Source organism: Phyllopteryx taeniolatus, chromosome 13, assembly GCF_024500385.1.
Source record: "Phyllopteryx taeniolatus isolate TA_2022b chromosome 13, UOR_Ptae_1.2, whole genome shotgun sequence".
Lineage (NCBI taxonomy): Eukaryota > Metazoa > Chordata > Actinopteri > Syngnathiformes > Syngnathidae > Phyllopteryx > Phyllopteryx taeniolatus.
The window spans coordinates 23,079,855-23,096,588 of record NC_084514.1 but is presented as its reverse complement, the minus strand read 5'-3'; the positions used below and the strand labels follow the sequence as shown (position 1 = coordinate 23,096,588).

The following is a 16,734-nucleotide window of genomic DNA, read 5'->3' as shown; positions in this document are numbered from 1 at the left end:
CTCTGGATGTTGTAGGGCTGTCCTGGTTAACACGTCTCTGCAACATCGCGTGGACATCGGGGACAGTGCCTCTGGATTGGCAGACTGGGGTGGTGGTCCCCCTTTTTAAGAAGGGGGAACGGAGGGTATGTTCCAACTACAGGGGGATCACACTCCTCAGCCTCCCTGGTAAGGTCTATTCAGGGGTGCTGGAGAGGAGGGTCCGTCGGGAAGTTGAATCTCAGATTCAGGAGGAGCAGTGTGGTTTTCGTCCTGGCCGTGGAACAGTGGACCAGCTTTATACTCTTGGCAGGGTCCTGGAGGGTGCATGGGAGTTCGCCCAACCAGTCTACATGTGTTTTGTGGACTAGGAGAAGGCGTTCGACCGTGTCCCTCGGGGTGTCTTGTGGGGCGTGCTTCGGGAGTATGGGGTACCGAACCCCCTGATACGGGCTGTTCGGTCCCTGTACGACCGGAGTCAGAGTTTGGTACGCATATCCGGCAGTAAGTCGGACTCGTTTTCGGTGAGGGTTGGACTCCGCCAAGGCTGCCCTTTGTCACCGATTCTGTTCATAACTTTTATGGACAGAATTTCTAGGCGCAGCCGTGGCGTAGAGGGGGTCCGGTTTGGTGGCCTCAATATTGCATCTCTGCTTTTTGCAGATGATGTGGTTCTGTTGGCTTCATCAAGCTGTGACCTCCAACTCTCCCTGGAGCAGTTCGCAGCTGAGTGTGAAGCGGCTGGGATGAGAATCAGCACCTCCAAATCTAAGATCATGGTCCTCAGTCGGAAAAGGGTGGCATGCCCTCTCCAGGTCGGGGATGAGATCCTGCCCCAAGTTGAGGAGTTCAAGTATCTTGGGGTCTTGTTCACGAGTGAGGGAAGAATGGAACGGGAGATCGACAGGCGGATCGGTGCAGCGTCTGCAGTGATGCAGACTTTGTATCGATCCGTTGTGGTAAAGAAGGAACTAAGCAGGAAGGTGAAGCTCTCGATTTACCGGTCGATCTACGTTCCTACCCTCACCTATGGGCACGAGCTGTGGGTCGTGACCGTAAGAACAAGATCCCGGATACAAGCGGCCGAAATTAGTTTCCTCCGCAGGGTGTCCGGGCTCTCCCTTAGAGATAGGGTGAGAAGCTCGTCATCCGGGAGGATCTCAGAGTTGAGTCGCTGCTCCTCCACATCGAGAGGAGCCAGATGAGGTGGCTGGGGCATCTGATTCGGATGCCTCCCGGACGCCTCCCTGGTGAGGTATTCCGGGCACGTCCCACCGGGAGGAGACCCCGGGGACGACCCAGGACACGCTGGAGAGACTACATCCTTCGGCTGGCCTGGGAACGCCTTGGGATCCCCCGGAAGAGCTGGATGAAGTGGCTGGGGAGAGGGAAGTCTGGGCATCCCTGCTAAAGCTACTGCCCCCGCAACCCGACCTCGGATAAGCGGTAGAAAATGGATGGATGTGCAAGGGGCGCCGAGACTTCAAGGAATGTATGCAGTTTAAAGTGACAAGTAGTGCGATAATCTGGGACAATGTTGATTGTGCAAATGTTGCAGATACTCCTCAGTCAGTGTGCAAACGGGTGAAGATGCTACTCTGGCATGAGTGGCCAGTATTGGTCAACAACAGATATGCAAATAGTTCAGGTCCTGAGAGACTGTAATTCCCAGGAACTTGAAGGTCTCCACGGTTTACACAAGGCAGCTGGACAGCGTGAGGGGCAGCTGTGGCGAAGGATTCCTCCTGAAGTCCACGATCATCTCTACAGTCTTGAGCGTGTTCAGCTCCAGGTTGTGTCGGCCGCACCACAGCTCCAGCCGCTCCGCTTCCTGTCGATATGCAGACTTGTCACCATCCTTGATGAGGCCGATTACAGTGGTGTCATCTGCAAACTTCAGGAATTTGACAGCCGGGTGCGCTGAGGTGCAGTCGTTCGTGTAGAGAGAGAAGAGCAGCGGAGAGAGGACACAACCTTGGGGCACCCCAGTGCTGATGCTGCGTGTGGATGAGGTGGCCTACCACAGCCTCACCTGCTGTGTCCTGCCCGTCAGGAGGCTGTAAATCCACTGGAAGATGGCAGGCGAGAGCTGAGCTGGAGTTCAGGGATGATGGTGTTGAACGCTGAGCTGAAGTCCATGAACAGGATCTTCGCGTAGTTCCCTGCACTGTCGAGGTGTTCTAGGATGAAGTGCAGTCCCATTTCTAGGCATGAAACCATACTGTTGCTCATAAATACTCACTTCTGTCGTGAGTCTTGCCTCCGTTACTCTTTCCCATAACTTCATCATTTGGCTCATCAACTTTATTCCTCTACAGTTCCCACAGCTCTGCACGTCGCCCTTGTTCTTAAAAAAGGGCACCAGCACACTTTTTCTCCATTCCTCAGCCATCTTCTCACCCGCTAGATTTCTGTTGAATAAGCTGGTCAAAAACTCCACGGCCACCTCGCCTTGATGCTTCCATACCTCCACAGGTATGTCATCAGGACCAACTGCCTTTCCATTTTTCATCCTCTTTAATGCCTTTCTAACTTCCCCCTTACTTATCATTGCCACTTCCTGGTCCACCAAACTTGCCTCTTCTACTCTTCCTTCCCTCTCATTTTCCTCATTCATCAACTCCTCAAAGTATTCTTTCCATCTATCCAGCACACTACTGGCACCAGTCAACACATTTCCATCTCTATCCTTAATCACCTTAACCTGCTGCACATCCTTCCCATTTCTATCCCTCTGTCTGGCCAACCTGTATAGATCCTTTTCTCCTTCTTTAGTGTCCAACCTGGCATACATGTCATTATATGCCTCTTGTTTGGCCTTTGCCACATCTACCTTTGCCCTACGTCGCATCTCAATGTATTCCTTTGCCTCTCCATTGCAGTGTCAGAAATGGGCAATGATTGGCTGATACTTCTCATCCTATAGATGTAGATAAGCGGCTCAGTTTGTATAGATTCAACCTGGCACAAGAGAGTGGATATGCTCACGTTTGATAATTGTGCACTTAAATCAAATTATCATTGTTGTTTTTGGTGCTTGATGTCTCAGCTGTAACATGAAGCTAAGGGTTTGGTTTGAGATATTGAACACACCAAATTGCATACCATGAAGAAAAAAAATCTTTTTTATACAGTATAATATATACCTTCATAATTAACATTTGATCATAGTGAGGGCGGCACGGTGAATGACTGGTTACCACGTCTGCCTCACAGTTCTGAGGACACGGGTTTAAATCCAGCCTCGCCTGTGTGTAGTTTTCATGTTCTCTCCGTGCCTGCGTGGATTTTCTCCAGGTACTCTGATTTCCTCCCACATTCCAAAAACATGCATGGTAGGTAAATTAAAGACTTTTGCCGTCGGTGTGAATGTGAGTGCGAATGGTTGTTTGTTTATATGTGCCCTGCGATTGGCTGGCGACCAGCTATCTCGCTCGAAGATAGCTGGGATAGGTTCCAGCACGCCCACGACCCTATTGAGGATAAGCGGTATGGATAATGAATGAATGAATGAATGATCATAGTAAGATTAAACCACTTTTCATCAAAGTCCAACAAGGACATATACAGTGCCATGATATATTATTTGCCCCCTTCTCTAATTCTTATTTTTTCTCTAGTTCTTAGTGTTCCTACTTTGTTTAAGATAAATATTAGACAAACCCAGGCAAACATAAAATGCTGTATTTAAATGGTAATTTTTATTTACTTGTTATTTGATGAAGTATTTCTTCATCCTGTGACATTGTATAAATGGTTGCAGGGATGAAGGCTTAGGGACTTCTATGACCCTTATTTCTGGTTGATCCATTCAACTAGTTACAAAACAGTTTCCTGTAAGTTCGTTTTTGTACTTTTACAAAACATGGAAAACAAACATCTCTTCAGCAGTTTATATTTATGACTACAGTAAGAAATTAGGCTGTCATCAACCCTTCTGTTCCAATATTTTCCAACATTTCGAATACATTTCACAGCACGTTTGGATGAAGTTGAATGTGGAAATATGCTATCGGTGCCTCATATTGATTATTCATCACCCAACAATATTCTATATTATTACACACAATATTAATCATAATAAGAGGCATGACACAACATGTTTTTATCCGGGTACTCCGGTTTCCTCCCACATCCCAAAAACATGTATGCTAGGTTGATTGAAGACTCTAAATTGCCCGTAGGTGTGTATGTGTGTGCGAATGGTTGTTTGTTTTTATATGCCCTGCTATTGGCTGGCGACCAGTTCAGGGTGTACCCCTCCTCTCGCCCAAAGATAGCTGTGATAGGCTCCAGCACGCCCGCGATCCTAGTGAGGAGAAGCGGCTCAGAAAATGGATGGATGGATGGATGTTTTTGGTACTGGTTTCTTTGAGCCTCCTCTGCATCACTGGTGGTCGGATTACTGATTTTAAACCGAAATAGATTTGACAAAAATATTCTCAAAGGGCATATTCAAAAAGAGCATGAAGCAAGCAGGTAATTATATAAAAGTCGAATAATATTTGAAAAGTGAAGTTCTCCCTCAGAAGGTGACTGAACTTGTCAAAGCTGAACGCAAGCCCTTCAGCCCTCTCACTACAGATACAGAGTTTATTTAATTTTAAGCCTCCTGTCCAATAATCACTACAAACCAAAATAGTGTTCAGTCGACTCCAGAGTTTTGGCTAGGCTGAACAATCCTAAACATGCCCATCTGACTTGCTTAATTGAAGAAGGAAATCCTATTTTACTTCAGACCTGTAATTGGCACTAATACATATTACAAATTGGTGCCAAGTTTTTGTTTCACTACAGCTTCACTCTGGTGCAGAAACTAGTCCACCCAGAAAATGCTGATTAAAGGTTAAGTTCTTTTGGGATCTCTTCTCACAAACTTTGTATAGAAAAAAAAATCTAACCTTTTTGGACAGATCTTTCATATTAAGAATAAGTTTTCTTTTGCTGGTCGCATTACAATGACAGCTTCATGTGCATGTCTGTTGTACACTTTGCAGCATCTGTGCACAATGGAGCCGAGAAAATGTCATTCTTACAGCTTCAAATTCAGCCATGGCATCTGCTCTCACTCTCATTTACAGTGTAGATATGTGTGTGTCTCTTTCTATATTCAGTAGGATTCAGCAAAAAGCTCTCTCTCCAGACTCATCATCAGATAAAAGGCGTTCTGCCTGGCTGACTGATAGTCATGCTTTGCCATGAGAATAATGGGATTAATTTACTCGGCAGATGACCGATAACTTCAAACAACCTTTGTGAGGGAGGAAAAATGCACCAGTATAAAAGCACTTTTAATTAACATGGTTGACTACCAGCCATACACTACGTATGTTAGCTGTGAGCCGTCTGCAATATAATGAAATGATTTTCTTTTGCACTCCTTTTTTTTAATTTTTTTTTTACAAATTGTATGCTCACTTTGTTATCTAATTATATATATAATATAATTATATATATATATATATATATATATTCGCACTCACACCTACGGGCAATTTAGAGTTGTCAATTAACCTACCACGCGTGTTTTTGGGATGTGGGAGGAAACCGGAGTCCCCGGAGAAAACCCACGCAGGCACGGGGAGAACATGCAAACCCCACACAGGCGCAGCCGGGGATTGAACCCCGGTCCTCAGAACTGTGAGGCAGACGCTTTATATATATATATATCCTATGAACATTGGGATATATATATATATATATATATATATATATATATATATATATATATATATATATATATATATATATAGGCCAAGCAGAATATATATATATATATATATATATATATATATATATATATATATATATATATATATATATATATATACCAATGATCGTAGGAGCTAAGTTTTATGCCCCTGGCAGGGTAACCACAGATCCTCGGTTGAGGAACCAAACAAAGCACAGCTATAAAACAAAACAAAAAACCCTATGATAAACAAGATTAATGGACATTGTTTTCTCTCACCCAGCCACAGGGCGCTAGTGCCCCTATCTGGAGTCAGGCCTGGACGTGGGTCTCATTGGCAAGTGCCTACACCAATAGGGCCTGGTCAGGCACAGCTCGAAGAGGTAACATGGGTCCCTCTTCCCTTGGGCTCTTCACCTGTGGGAGGTGCCGAGGTGGTCGGATGCAATGTGAGATGAGTGGCGGCAGAAGGTAAGGACCTTGGCGGTCCCAGCTGCAGTAGCTGACTCTGGGGACGTGGAACTTCTCTGTCTGGGAAGGAGATTAAGCTGGTGTGCAAGGTTGCGAGGCTCTAGCTAGTTGTAGTCAGACTTGCCTCGACAAATGGCTTGGGCTCTGGAACTCGTCCTCTTGGACACCCATTCCCTCTTGAGTTGCCCTCACTGAGAGGCGCCGAACCGTGCAGGCCTACTTATTGCCCCATGGCTCCGTACCAGTACATTGGAGTTCATCCCAGTGGGTGAGAGGCTGGTCTCTCTCCATCTCTGGGTGGAGTGACGGGTCTGAATTGCTGTTTGTGCCTATGCACCAAACAGCAGCTCAGCGTACACACACCTTTTGGAGTCCTTGGAGGGGGAGCTGAAGAGCGATACCACTAGGGACTGCCTCGTTTTGCTGGGGGACTTCAATGCTTATGTGGGCAATGACAGTGAGACTTGGACGGCCGTGATAAGTAAGAATGATCACCCCCCTCCTCCCCCCCCTCCAACCTCAACCCGAATGGTGCATGTCTTGGACACTCAGGTCAAGAGAGTGGCGGTGCTGTCAACTGATCACACCCTGGTGGTTTGTTGGCTCCAATGATGGGTGAGGATGCTGGTCAGAACTGGCAAACTCAAAAATATTTTTAAGGTCTGCTGGGAACGTCTGCCGCAATCCTGTTTCAGAAAAAGTTTCAACTCTTGCCTCCATCAGAACTTCGCCCACATCCAGGGGTAGGGAGGGGACATTGAGTCTGAATGGACCATGTTCTATGTCTCAATGGCCAACAAGAAGAGTGGCCATAAGGTGGTCATTGCCTGTCATGGCGGCAATCCCAGAACCCCTTGGTGGACATTGGTTGACGGATGCTGTCAATCTGTAGAAGGACTCCTATCAGGCCTCTTATGCATGTAGGATTCAAGAGGCAGGCCAAGCAGAATGCAGCTTTGCTAGTTGCTCAGGCAAAAACTCAAAAGACTTGAGGAAGGCTTCGAGCAAATTCTGGTCCACCATCCGGCATCTCAGGAAGGGGAAGCAGTGCACCATCACCACTGTGTATAGTGGGGATTGGGCACTGCTGCTGACTTCGTCTCAGAATGTTGTGAGTCAGTGAGGAGAATACTTTGAAGACCTTCTCAATTCCATTGAGATGCCTTCCTATGAGGAGGCAGAGTGTTAAAGTTGGGGGAAAATATTAGCCAAAAGTATTCATACCAGCCAATTATGAGTTCTTTTATGTCAGGAAAAGCCAATGAAGTTCCAAGAGACCAAATGGACAGTTGTCGGTCATTTATTGGCAAGAAGCAACAACGCCTTGACGACAGATAGTTTCATGTGGCGCAACCATGTGTCTGCCTAAACAAAGGGGTGCTCTTTATCTTATACTCTGAGTAGGGGGTAGGGTGGAAGGTGCCAGAAAATACCACTCATTATAAGGCAAACAACAGATCTTACAACCTTTAGAAATAAGCTCAGACAAATGACTCAGGCTAGTGAATATACAGTTCCTTCTCCCAGGCTACGCCTGTCTCGATCTCACACAACCTTCTTTATTTATTTCGATACACAGGCATTATATCTTTAGAAAAATATATCAAGAATCTAGGGTCTCTGAGGTGGGCTCTCTTATCTCTGGGGTTGAGGTCGCCAATGTGATTAAAAAGCTCCTCGATGGCAGGGCCCCGGGGCTGGATGAGATTCCTAAGGAGTTTCTGAAGGCTCTACAGTCGATGAGGTGGCTCGGCATCTGGTTAAGGTGTCTCCTGGATTCCTTCCAGGTGAGGTGTTCTGGTCACGATCCACCAGGAGGAGGCCCCGGAGACGACCCTGGACATGTCTCCTGGCTGTCCTTGGAATGCATTGAGATTCACCCAGAATAGCTGGATAAAGTGGGTGGGAAGAGGGACCCCGCAACCCAACAGAAGCGAAAGAAGATGGATATATGAATATTGTATAATAGTAATTACCTCTTCGCGGTGGACAGGGATGAGGCCTGACCGCAATGCGCGAAAATCTGCAAATAATTGATGCTCATTTGCCATGAAAAAATGTTTTAAAAAAGTCAATGAGCAGGGGATCGAGTAAAAAAAAAAAAAATGCCACTTAGCGAGGGTTTTTGCAAAAAAATGGTGGATCGGTTACACAAAAAAATCTGTTAATAAGTCAATTTGTGAAAAAAACAAGATTTGACTGTACAGGCTTTTTGATTGAGAATTAATATGTTACCATGGTAAGTATGTCATATGTAGATTTTTCATTTTTTAACCATTATCTCACAACTTCCATTTGTTTTCTTTTGGATAATTCATTTGTGACTGAAAAATGTACAGATTTTAAATAAACCTACTGAAAGGGACAATTCTATGATGAGGGTAAAAGCAAGAAAAAACTGTATGATGTGATGGCTGTTGCTGTTTGACCCTCTGTAACCTCCACTTTTTCTCTGTTTTTGACAGTAATGGAGCAAAGAGAGACGAGCAGATCCCACGTCTGCTTAATTTCCCAGTGTGCAACATGAAGGAGAAAGTTCTGCTTAACAGTATATCCAGAGGATTTGTTTCCAGCAGAACCTTGGACCATGAGTCTTGAAAACATATGCACGGAAGTGTAAAAGAAAAACAAAGAAAAGAAAAAACAACTATCTATAAGTTACCTCCTATGCCTGTGTGGACCCTCAGGAGGGAAGCAAAGACCAATGCCTGCCAGCTACTCGACAATTTCCCAATGTGAACGGCCTCAAGACTGTTAACCGCAACGACTGTTATCCATTTACTGCCCTTGTCACTTTAGATACATATTTTTTCTATAGCGACCTCTAAAAAAATATGAATTAGTCTAAGCAGACTGAATTCCAATCAAATATCCTGTTGGATTAATATATTTTTTGCAAGTATGGATCTCATAAGTTTTTCTATCAAGCTGCAGATGTTCCTCAGCACATGTATGGGCCTGCAATTTTTAGGCACACCAGGTCAGTGGGCTCGTTACCTCCGCTGGGATGCCAGTATCCGTGGTGATCTCAGCTTCCAGTTTAAGACAGATTTCTCAGAGGCACTGCTGCTGTACTTTGACGATGGAGGCTACTGTGACTTTCTGCAGCTGTCTGTGGTTGAGGGTCTTCTTCAGCTGCGTTTTAGCATTGACTGTGCTGAAACTACAGTTGTGTCTGACAGAAGGGTGGATGACAACAACTGGCACTTTGCAATTCTAAGCAGGTATAACTTGCGCACTGTTCTGGCACTGGACGGAGAGGCCAAAGCGGATGAGGTGCGGCCTCAGCGCCAGTACATGAAAATTGTGAGTGACCTGTTCCTGGGTGGAGTGCCTCAGGATATCCGCAGTGGTGCGCTCACACTGCCTACAGTGCGAAACATGCAGCCCTTCAAGGGCACAATCACAGACCTGAAATATGGCAAGTCACAGCCTCTGTTCCTGGGAAGTCTCAAAGTACTCCTGGAGTCTGAGGGGTGGTGCACCATGAACCCATGTGAGAATGGCGGCAAATGCACAGCGGTGGACGGACAACCAGTCTGCGATTGCTCCAAAACAGAATACAAGGGCCGCTTCTGCACAGAAGGTAACAAACACTTCTTAAGATTGTTTTTTTTCATTCACCTTCACTATGTAACCAACATCAAAATTAAAATGTAACTATGACATTTTAACAATAGTTCTTTGTAATATCCACAATATAGACAAAAGTATTGGCAAACCGGGTCATCACAACGATTAAATGAGTAGGGGAGGGAGAGGCAAAGCAAGTAAAAAGGGAGTAGAGTGAAAATACAGGTGGGGGCAGCAACCTGGATGATTAAATTTAAATGATGACCACAACTACATCTACCATCACTAGTACTACTACTTTTACCACTACTACTCGAGTCTACTACTACAACTACTACTACGGTGTCCTCAAGTGCCGCCAACACACAGTACGCAACTGACATTCTTCCCCATCAAACTCATCAATTTGTTCATTTTTGGTACATCTGTGCTTCAACAGAAAGCAGCATTGTCCAAACAATTTCCATAAAGCATACATGTCGGCAAAATAATGAAAATTCAGGGGGGTGGTTAGGTCTCTGAAATCTCTGATTAATTGTCAATGGTTTGTGTCAATGCGTTCCTTATAGTGACCCTTCACAATTGAGTGGGCCTGCCTTCGGCCTTTTGGGGGCCCCGATGTTGATAATGTAATAACAAATAGGTGAGAAAACTGAAGTCAAATACAAATAATCAACAAGAACACTCTTTGCTTTCACAATGTACATTTGTAGTGGCACATCATAGAAATTATATGGTACCTTCATGACCTTGAAATGTCATACAATTTTTACTTTATTTTATTTCACTATTCAAAGGATTGTTTCAGATATTTCACCAAGTGTTGCCAGTTCACGGGTGGTTTGACTTTGTGAGCTTGCCAGGCTCTCACTGTGATTGTCCCTCATGTATGTATTGGTGTCTGTGTGTGACAGCTGTAAAATCTGAAAGCTAATCTAAATACTGCTAGACAGTACAGCACATTCTAATGACATGGTCCTGCAGCCCCTGATAAGGATGCCTCTTGAGAGAATGGAGCTCCCCAGGCCCCTTTTCATTATCCAATCACTAGATGTCAGGTGCCTTATATCACATTCTTTTGTGCTGGGAATTGCAGCGGTGCACTGCTAAAAAGGCCCCCAGTCTCCCCAACAACCTTACTCCCCAATGTGTTTTCACCCTGCACTCCAAGCACAAAACACCTTCCCTTTCTTACAGGACCAGCCAGAACATTATGACAATTTGCACTGTATAACACAGGAGTTGTATGAAATATTTGTCAGAATAGCTGCTAAAATAATGCAGAGTTCTGCACTATTGTAAACTTCAACCACAATAATAGACATAGTACCGCTCACAACTTTGTAGAGGCAAAACATTTGATACAGCTGTGGTGTAGTGTATGTGGATAACAATATCTTGAGAGACCGTTATGCATTTAAAATGTATCCAATAACTTATATTTATTTCTGTGTTTACAAAAAAGGCTTATTTATTCACAACCAATACACATTTTTACCTATCTTTGGGTCACCGGTAAATTCACATCCATCCATTTTCTGTACCGCTTATCCTCACTACGGTCGCGGGCGTGCTGGAGCCTATCCGAGCTATACATATATCGAGAGGTGGGGTACACAGTGAACTGGTCGCCAGCCAATCACAGGGCACATATAAACAAAGAACCATTTGCACTCACATTCATACCATAATTTTTCAACCAACCAAACTTGCATGAATTTGGGATGTGGGAGGAAACCGGGAGAAAACCCACACAGGAACTGGGAGAACATGCAAACTCCACACATGCGGGGACGGAATTTGGACCCCAGTCTTCAGAACTGTGAGGCAGATGTGCTTACCAGTCTTCCACCGTGACACCCAGTGCCAATCAAAACTACTTAAACTGATTTCAATTACAGTAATTTCTCGTGGATAATGCGCACCCATGCATAATAAGTACGCCCAAAGTTGACCTCAAAATTCTGGAAAACCCTTCTACCTATGTATAATGCGTTTTTACAATGCATGATTTTGCTTCTACCGATATGATCAAAACATGAAGTATTATCTGTATTTTGTTAGTTTTTTTTCAAATAATTATTCTGAAGTTAAGCACTTTATTTGAATACGTAATACTTTCTTTTTTATTTACTTGCTCTTATTTTGAAATTCACAGCCCTACTTTTATTTAGTAAATGAAAAAACACACAGTTGTGCTCATATGTTTAATTACCCAGGCAGAATTTGTAAGATGGGTACAATTCTTTAATTCTTTAAAGAAAACATGAAGGACCAGGCGAAACAAATTAATTTTTATTTTAATGGGACTCAAATTAAACTATCAAGCATTTCAGAAAAGTAGTATCATTAAAAAACAACAACCATAAACCAACCATTGTTGTTCAGTCATCAGTCATATTAAAAAAAAAAAAACAGTATTTCAAAAATTCTGCCAGGGTATGTAAACTTATGCGCACAACTGTACAGATATGCAGTCATACGAACCCCTGTCATATTGGAATGAAAGTGTAGGCTACACCTTTTTCATAACCTCTAGGTGGCGGTGGCATATTAGAATGAAAGTGTACACCTTTCTCATAACCTCTACGTGGCGGTAGCATATTTAATGAAAGTGTACGGCTTTTTCATAACCTCTACATGCCGACATACATTTATAAAATGTGAAAGTTTTTTCCATTTCCCCCTATACCTATGTATAATGTGCACTATTGACTTTTGACAATGTGAGGTGTGGGTGGGGTGGGAATGTGAATCATACACGAGAAATTATGGTATTTAAAATCTCTTCATCATAAACACAATGACCCAAAACTGACATATTCTTGCACAAACACACAAACTGACAACAAAAGTGCGAGGAATTCAGCAGGTGAAGAGCTTTTCATGAATGCAGCCAAACAACCAGAAGGGGCCTGGCCACTAGAGCCATGCCATGTGCCTAGTGAATACCCACTTCCCCACCCTATTTACTATGATCACCAGGTCACCAAGTGGAAATCATTGGCCCCGCACCGTGTTTGTGAGACCCTCAGTGTAATGTAGTGCATTAAAATTGAAGGACGTGTGGCAGGTGGGGATAAGGCGGGAAGGCTATGGGGCACTGCTGACCTGCACCCTGATGATTAAGCACATATGTGGAGATATTGAAATCCTTCAGTTCAAGACAGAAGGAAGTTTCTCTGTAACTAATGACCAGAAGTGCTTAACGGGAGTGCATAGCCCAAGGGCATGAAAATATATTTTGCCAGTTTATTTGTCAGATTGAGAAAAACCTACTCTGCATACTATATTATGTCATTATGTGTTCTCTATGAAGTACCTCAAATTGGATTAGCTGTAAATGTATGTTATTAGTCATGAATTTATTATCACAGATCGGTGTCCATCGGTAATGGTCAGTAGACAGGTATTTTTTCCTGTTTTGTGACTGGTAAATGGAGTGAATTAGCGCAAGAGATCAAGAAATTTGAAACTTCTGAGTTTTTTTTCTGTGGCTGTAAAATACTTTGAATATTCCGATTTCATTATCCATACTGCTTAATGTTCTGATTCCTTATTGAATCTCTTGTCGATTCTCTTATCGATTGGGTAAGAGAATGAAATAATACAATTGAGATACGACAAAATGTTATATTCTGATAATGATATACAGGTATCTAAATCATATCGCTATACATCCTGAAATAGTACATTTCCTTAAAATGAAATGAAATTCATGGCAATTTTCTCTGATCTTTTCTCAATTTATTCATATTTTATATACAAACGGAAAAAAAATTAAATAGGTGAAAGATTAATAAAAATCCAATAAAACACAAATATCCAGTGGAAAAACACTCACAATATCTGGTAGTACAACCAGTTTTCAAGGAAAGTACACTGTCGTTCTGTACATTGTGATATAGTGTAATGTACAATGTTGTGTACATAGATGCTCCTCTAGCAGAGCCGTAAATCTGCATTTGAGCGTGATATAGTAGCGTGGCTGCAGTTACATTAACCCTCATTCATTTTTCATACGTTTAGGTAAACATTCCAAACTACCTGTATATCAAAAAAGAGGATATCATTGGATAGAGATTTGAAACATGAATAAAATCAACCCTAGTTCCTAAGAAGCAGCTAAAGATTAAGGATTTCATGCCACTTTTAATAACACAAATCGGCCCAAATTCACTTATCCGGAAATCAATGTAAATCAATAGGAAATGTGTGACCGAAACCATGACTCTATGACAAATGACAAATGCGATTATATTTCTTATGAGTTGTGATGAGAATGTGATGTTTAAAAAGGCTATTTTCAGATTTTTCAGTGTCCACTCAAGCTAAGCACATCGTCAGAGTTACTTCAAACTTCACAGAAAACAAGAATAATAATTGTGCATCACATCCAATTGTGTCGGAATCCTATGAACCTGTGATTTTGGACGCCATTTTCATCTCTGTCAGAACCACAGAAAATCTCAGACGAATTAAAAATTTCAAAAATGAGGTGGTAAAGGGATTTCCTAACAATGTCAGCAGAAAAGAACAATGATTACCGTATTTCCGCGACCATAAGGCCCACCGTATTAAAAGGCGCAGTCTCAGTTACGGGGTCTATTTCTGTATTTAACACATACATAAGGCCCACCGCATTATTGGGCCCAGGCATGGTAAAACATACGCTAGCTTAAAACATACGGTAACATGCATGCATGCATGCAAAACATATGCTGGCATCCATGCTAGCATATGTTTTTAAAAAGGGAACAAAACTGAGTTCGCTTGTACTTTATTGAAGCATTTGACAATGTACTATTTTTGATCAATCCTCATCCACAAATCCATCAAAGTCCTCATCTTCTGTATCCGAAATGAACAGCTGGGCAAGTTCTCCATCAAATATGCTGGGTTCCCTCTCATCATTGTCAGAGTCAGTCTCATTGCTGGGGGGCTGTTCAGCAATGATGCTGGCTTTTGCGAAAGTTCGGACAACAGTCAAAGCAGATACCTTAGCCTAGGCATCCACTTGTGAACCATGGATTCGTTCATCTTGAATTCTCTCGCAGCTGCTCGATTCCCATGTTCCTCTGCATAACTGATAGCTTGCAGTTTAAACTGTGCGGTGCACACTTAATGTGCGTCGCATTATAAGGCGCCCCGTCTATTTTGGAGAAAAATTTAAGACTTTTAAGTGCGCCTTATGGTCGTGAAAATGCGATACCTTGCACTAAACAATGAGAAAAACACGATTTTGGTGGACCTCCGCTACATCCAAGTGCCAGAAATCTGGCACAATAGAATGGTAAGAGAATCACGGCCGATTTTCTGGATTTACGTAATATACATACAATGTTAGTGTAGCGTCTGAGGTGTAGTGCATCTGAAGTCACCCCTTGTCAGTAATCCCCCCTTCGATTAAATGAAATCTTTGCAAGTGTTGCAAGTAGCCCCAGTATCGTGTCAAATACAGTATAGTCAAATTTCAGAGTGCTTCTCCCTTGATGCCTTGTTGGAAAAGTTCAGAAACACATTAAATTTCTTGCGTGTGACATCATCACTCATTTGCGACGTAAGAGGAATCATCAGTACGTTTTACGTATTCTTAGAATAGAAATATATTAAGGCAGCATCAAGTGTTTGGGACCACTTTAACGTGTGTTTGTGTTGAAAAATAAATATTTGAACTGAAGTGAGGCGGCACGGTGGCCGACTGGTTAGAGTGTCAGCCTCACAGTTCTGAGAACCCAGGTTCAATCCCCGGCCCCGCCTGTCTGGAGTTTGCATGTTCTCCCCGTGCCTGCGTGGGTTTTCTCCGCGCACTCCGGTTTCCTCCCACATCCCAAAAACATGCATTAATTGGAGACTCTAAATTGCCCGTAGGCATGACTGTGAGTGCGAATGGTTGTTTGTTTCTATGTGCCCTGCGATTGACTGGCAACCAGTTCAGAGTGTACCCCGCCTCCTGCCCGATGACAGCTGGGATAGGCTCCAGCACGCCCGCGACCCTAGTGAGGAGAAGCGGCTCAGAAAATGGATGGATGGAATTGAAGTGAGATGGCGAGAAAATAATAAATTTAAATCGGCAAAGATCTTTTCTACAAGTCATATGTGATTCATATTGATTAACTCAGGAGGTTTTGAGACAATATTAATGCCTAGATACTACAATTGGCTGGCAACCAGTTCAGGGTGTACCCCGCCTCCTGCCCGATGATGGCTGGGATTTGCTCCAGCACTCCCGCGACCCTTGTGAGGATAAGCGGCTCAGAAAATGGATGGATGGATGGATAATGCCTAGATATTTAATGTTACATGTGGGGAAAGAGTAGTCTTGATTTTGAATCGCCTCTGAAAATGCCAGATACATTACTCACATTGGGCCATATTCTCCCGCTGGTGTGTAAATCTATACTTCAGGTATGCTGATTCTGCCATAATTCTTACTCCCCCCACCCCCACGCGTACGTGGCCAGTTCGCGCATAACGGCTTGAAGTCTGCAAGTGGGTAGAATGCCACCGTTTTCTTAAGACATGTGAATGCCATTGAAATCAATTTGGGAAATATGCCACACTTTAATTGTGAAATTAAACCCCGTGCGGATATCGAGAAGTTGACGGCCGTCCAGTAAGATGTGTAGCACTGCTCATAGAACAGGCCATCGCGTCATTAAGATGATTGCAGTTGTTTCAGACAAAATTCTGAGCCGCCATGCAGCATGTTTGAAACGAAATTCCGCTCACAGCGCGTGCATGAAAACTAGCGATTTAATATGACATAATATGCCGACGTTCCACCGTCGATCGGCGTAATGTGGTAGGGACAGATTACGGCCGTTGAGCAGTCGGTGATGGGCCAGCTAGGTGTCCATCAGCATGCTGAGTCAGCCACCGGGCTGCTAGCACCCGTCGAATGCTTGGAGCACGTGCGGGAATCAAAACGTGCAATATGGTGTTTAACCTTTCCGGGGCACTAGACTTACTATAGCCTCTAGTGTGCACATGAGGAAACGCGCTTAAGTCTTTGCCAT

At 43.6% G+C, this 16,734-nt stretch overlaps 1 protein-coding gene across 1 annotated transcript in view; it reads left to right on the top strand.

Annotated features, from left to right (window-relative positions):
- nrxn3a (neurexin 3a) overlaps positions 1 to 16,734 on the top strand; it is a 213,450-nt gene that overhangs the window by 14,443 nt on the left and 182,273 nt on the right. Inside the window, exon 2 of the mRNA XM_061796051.1 lies at positions 8,608 to 9,728. Within this exon, the coding sequence (XP_061652035.1) occupies positions 9,044 to 9,728 (685 nt within the window). The 5' untranslated portion in view covers positions 8,608 to 9,043. The remainder of the gene's footprint in view (positions 1 to 8,607; positions 9,729 to 16,734) is intronic.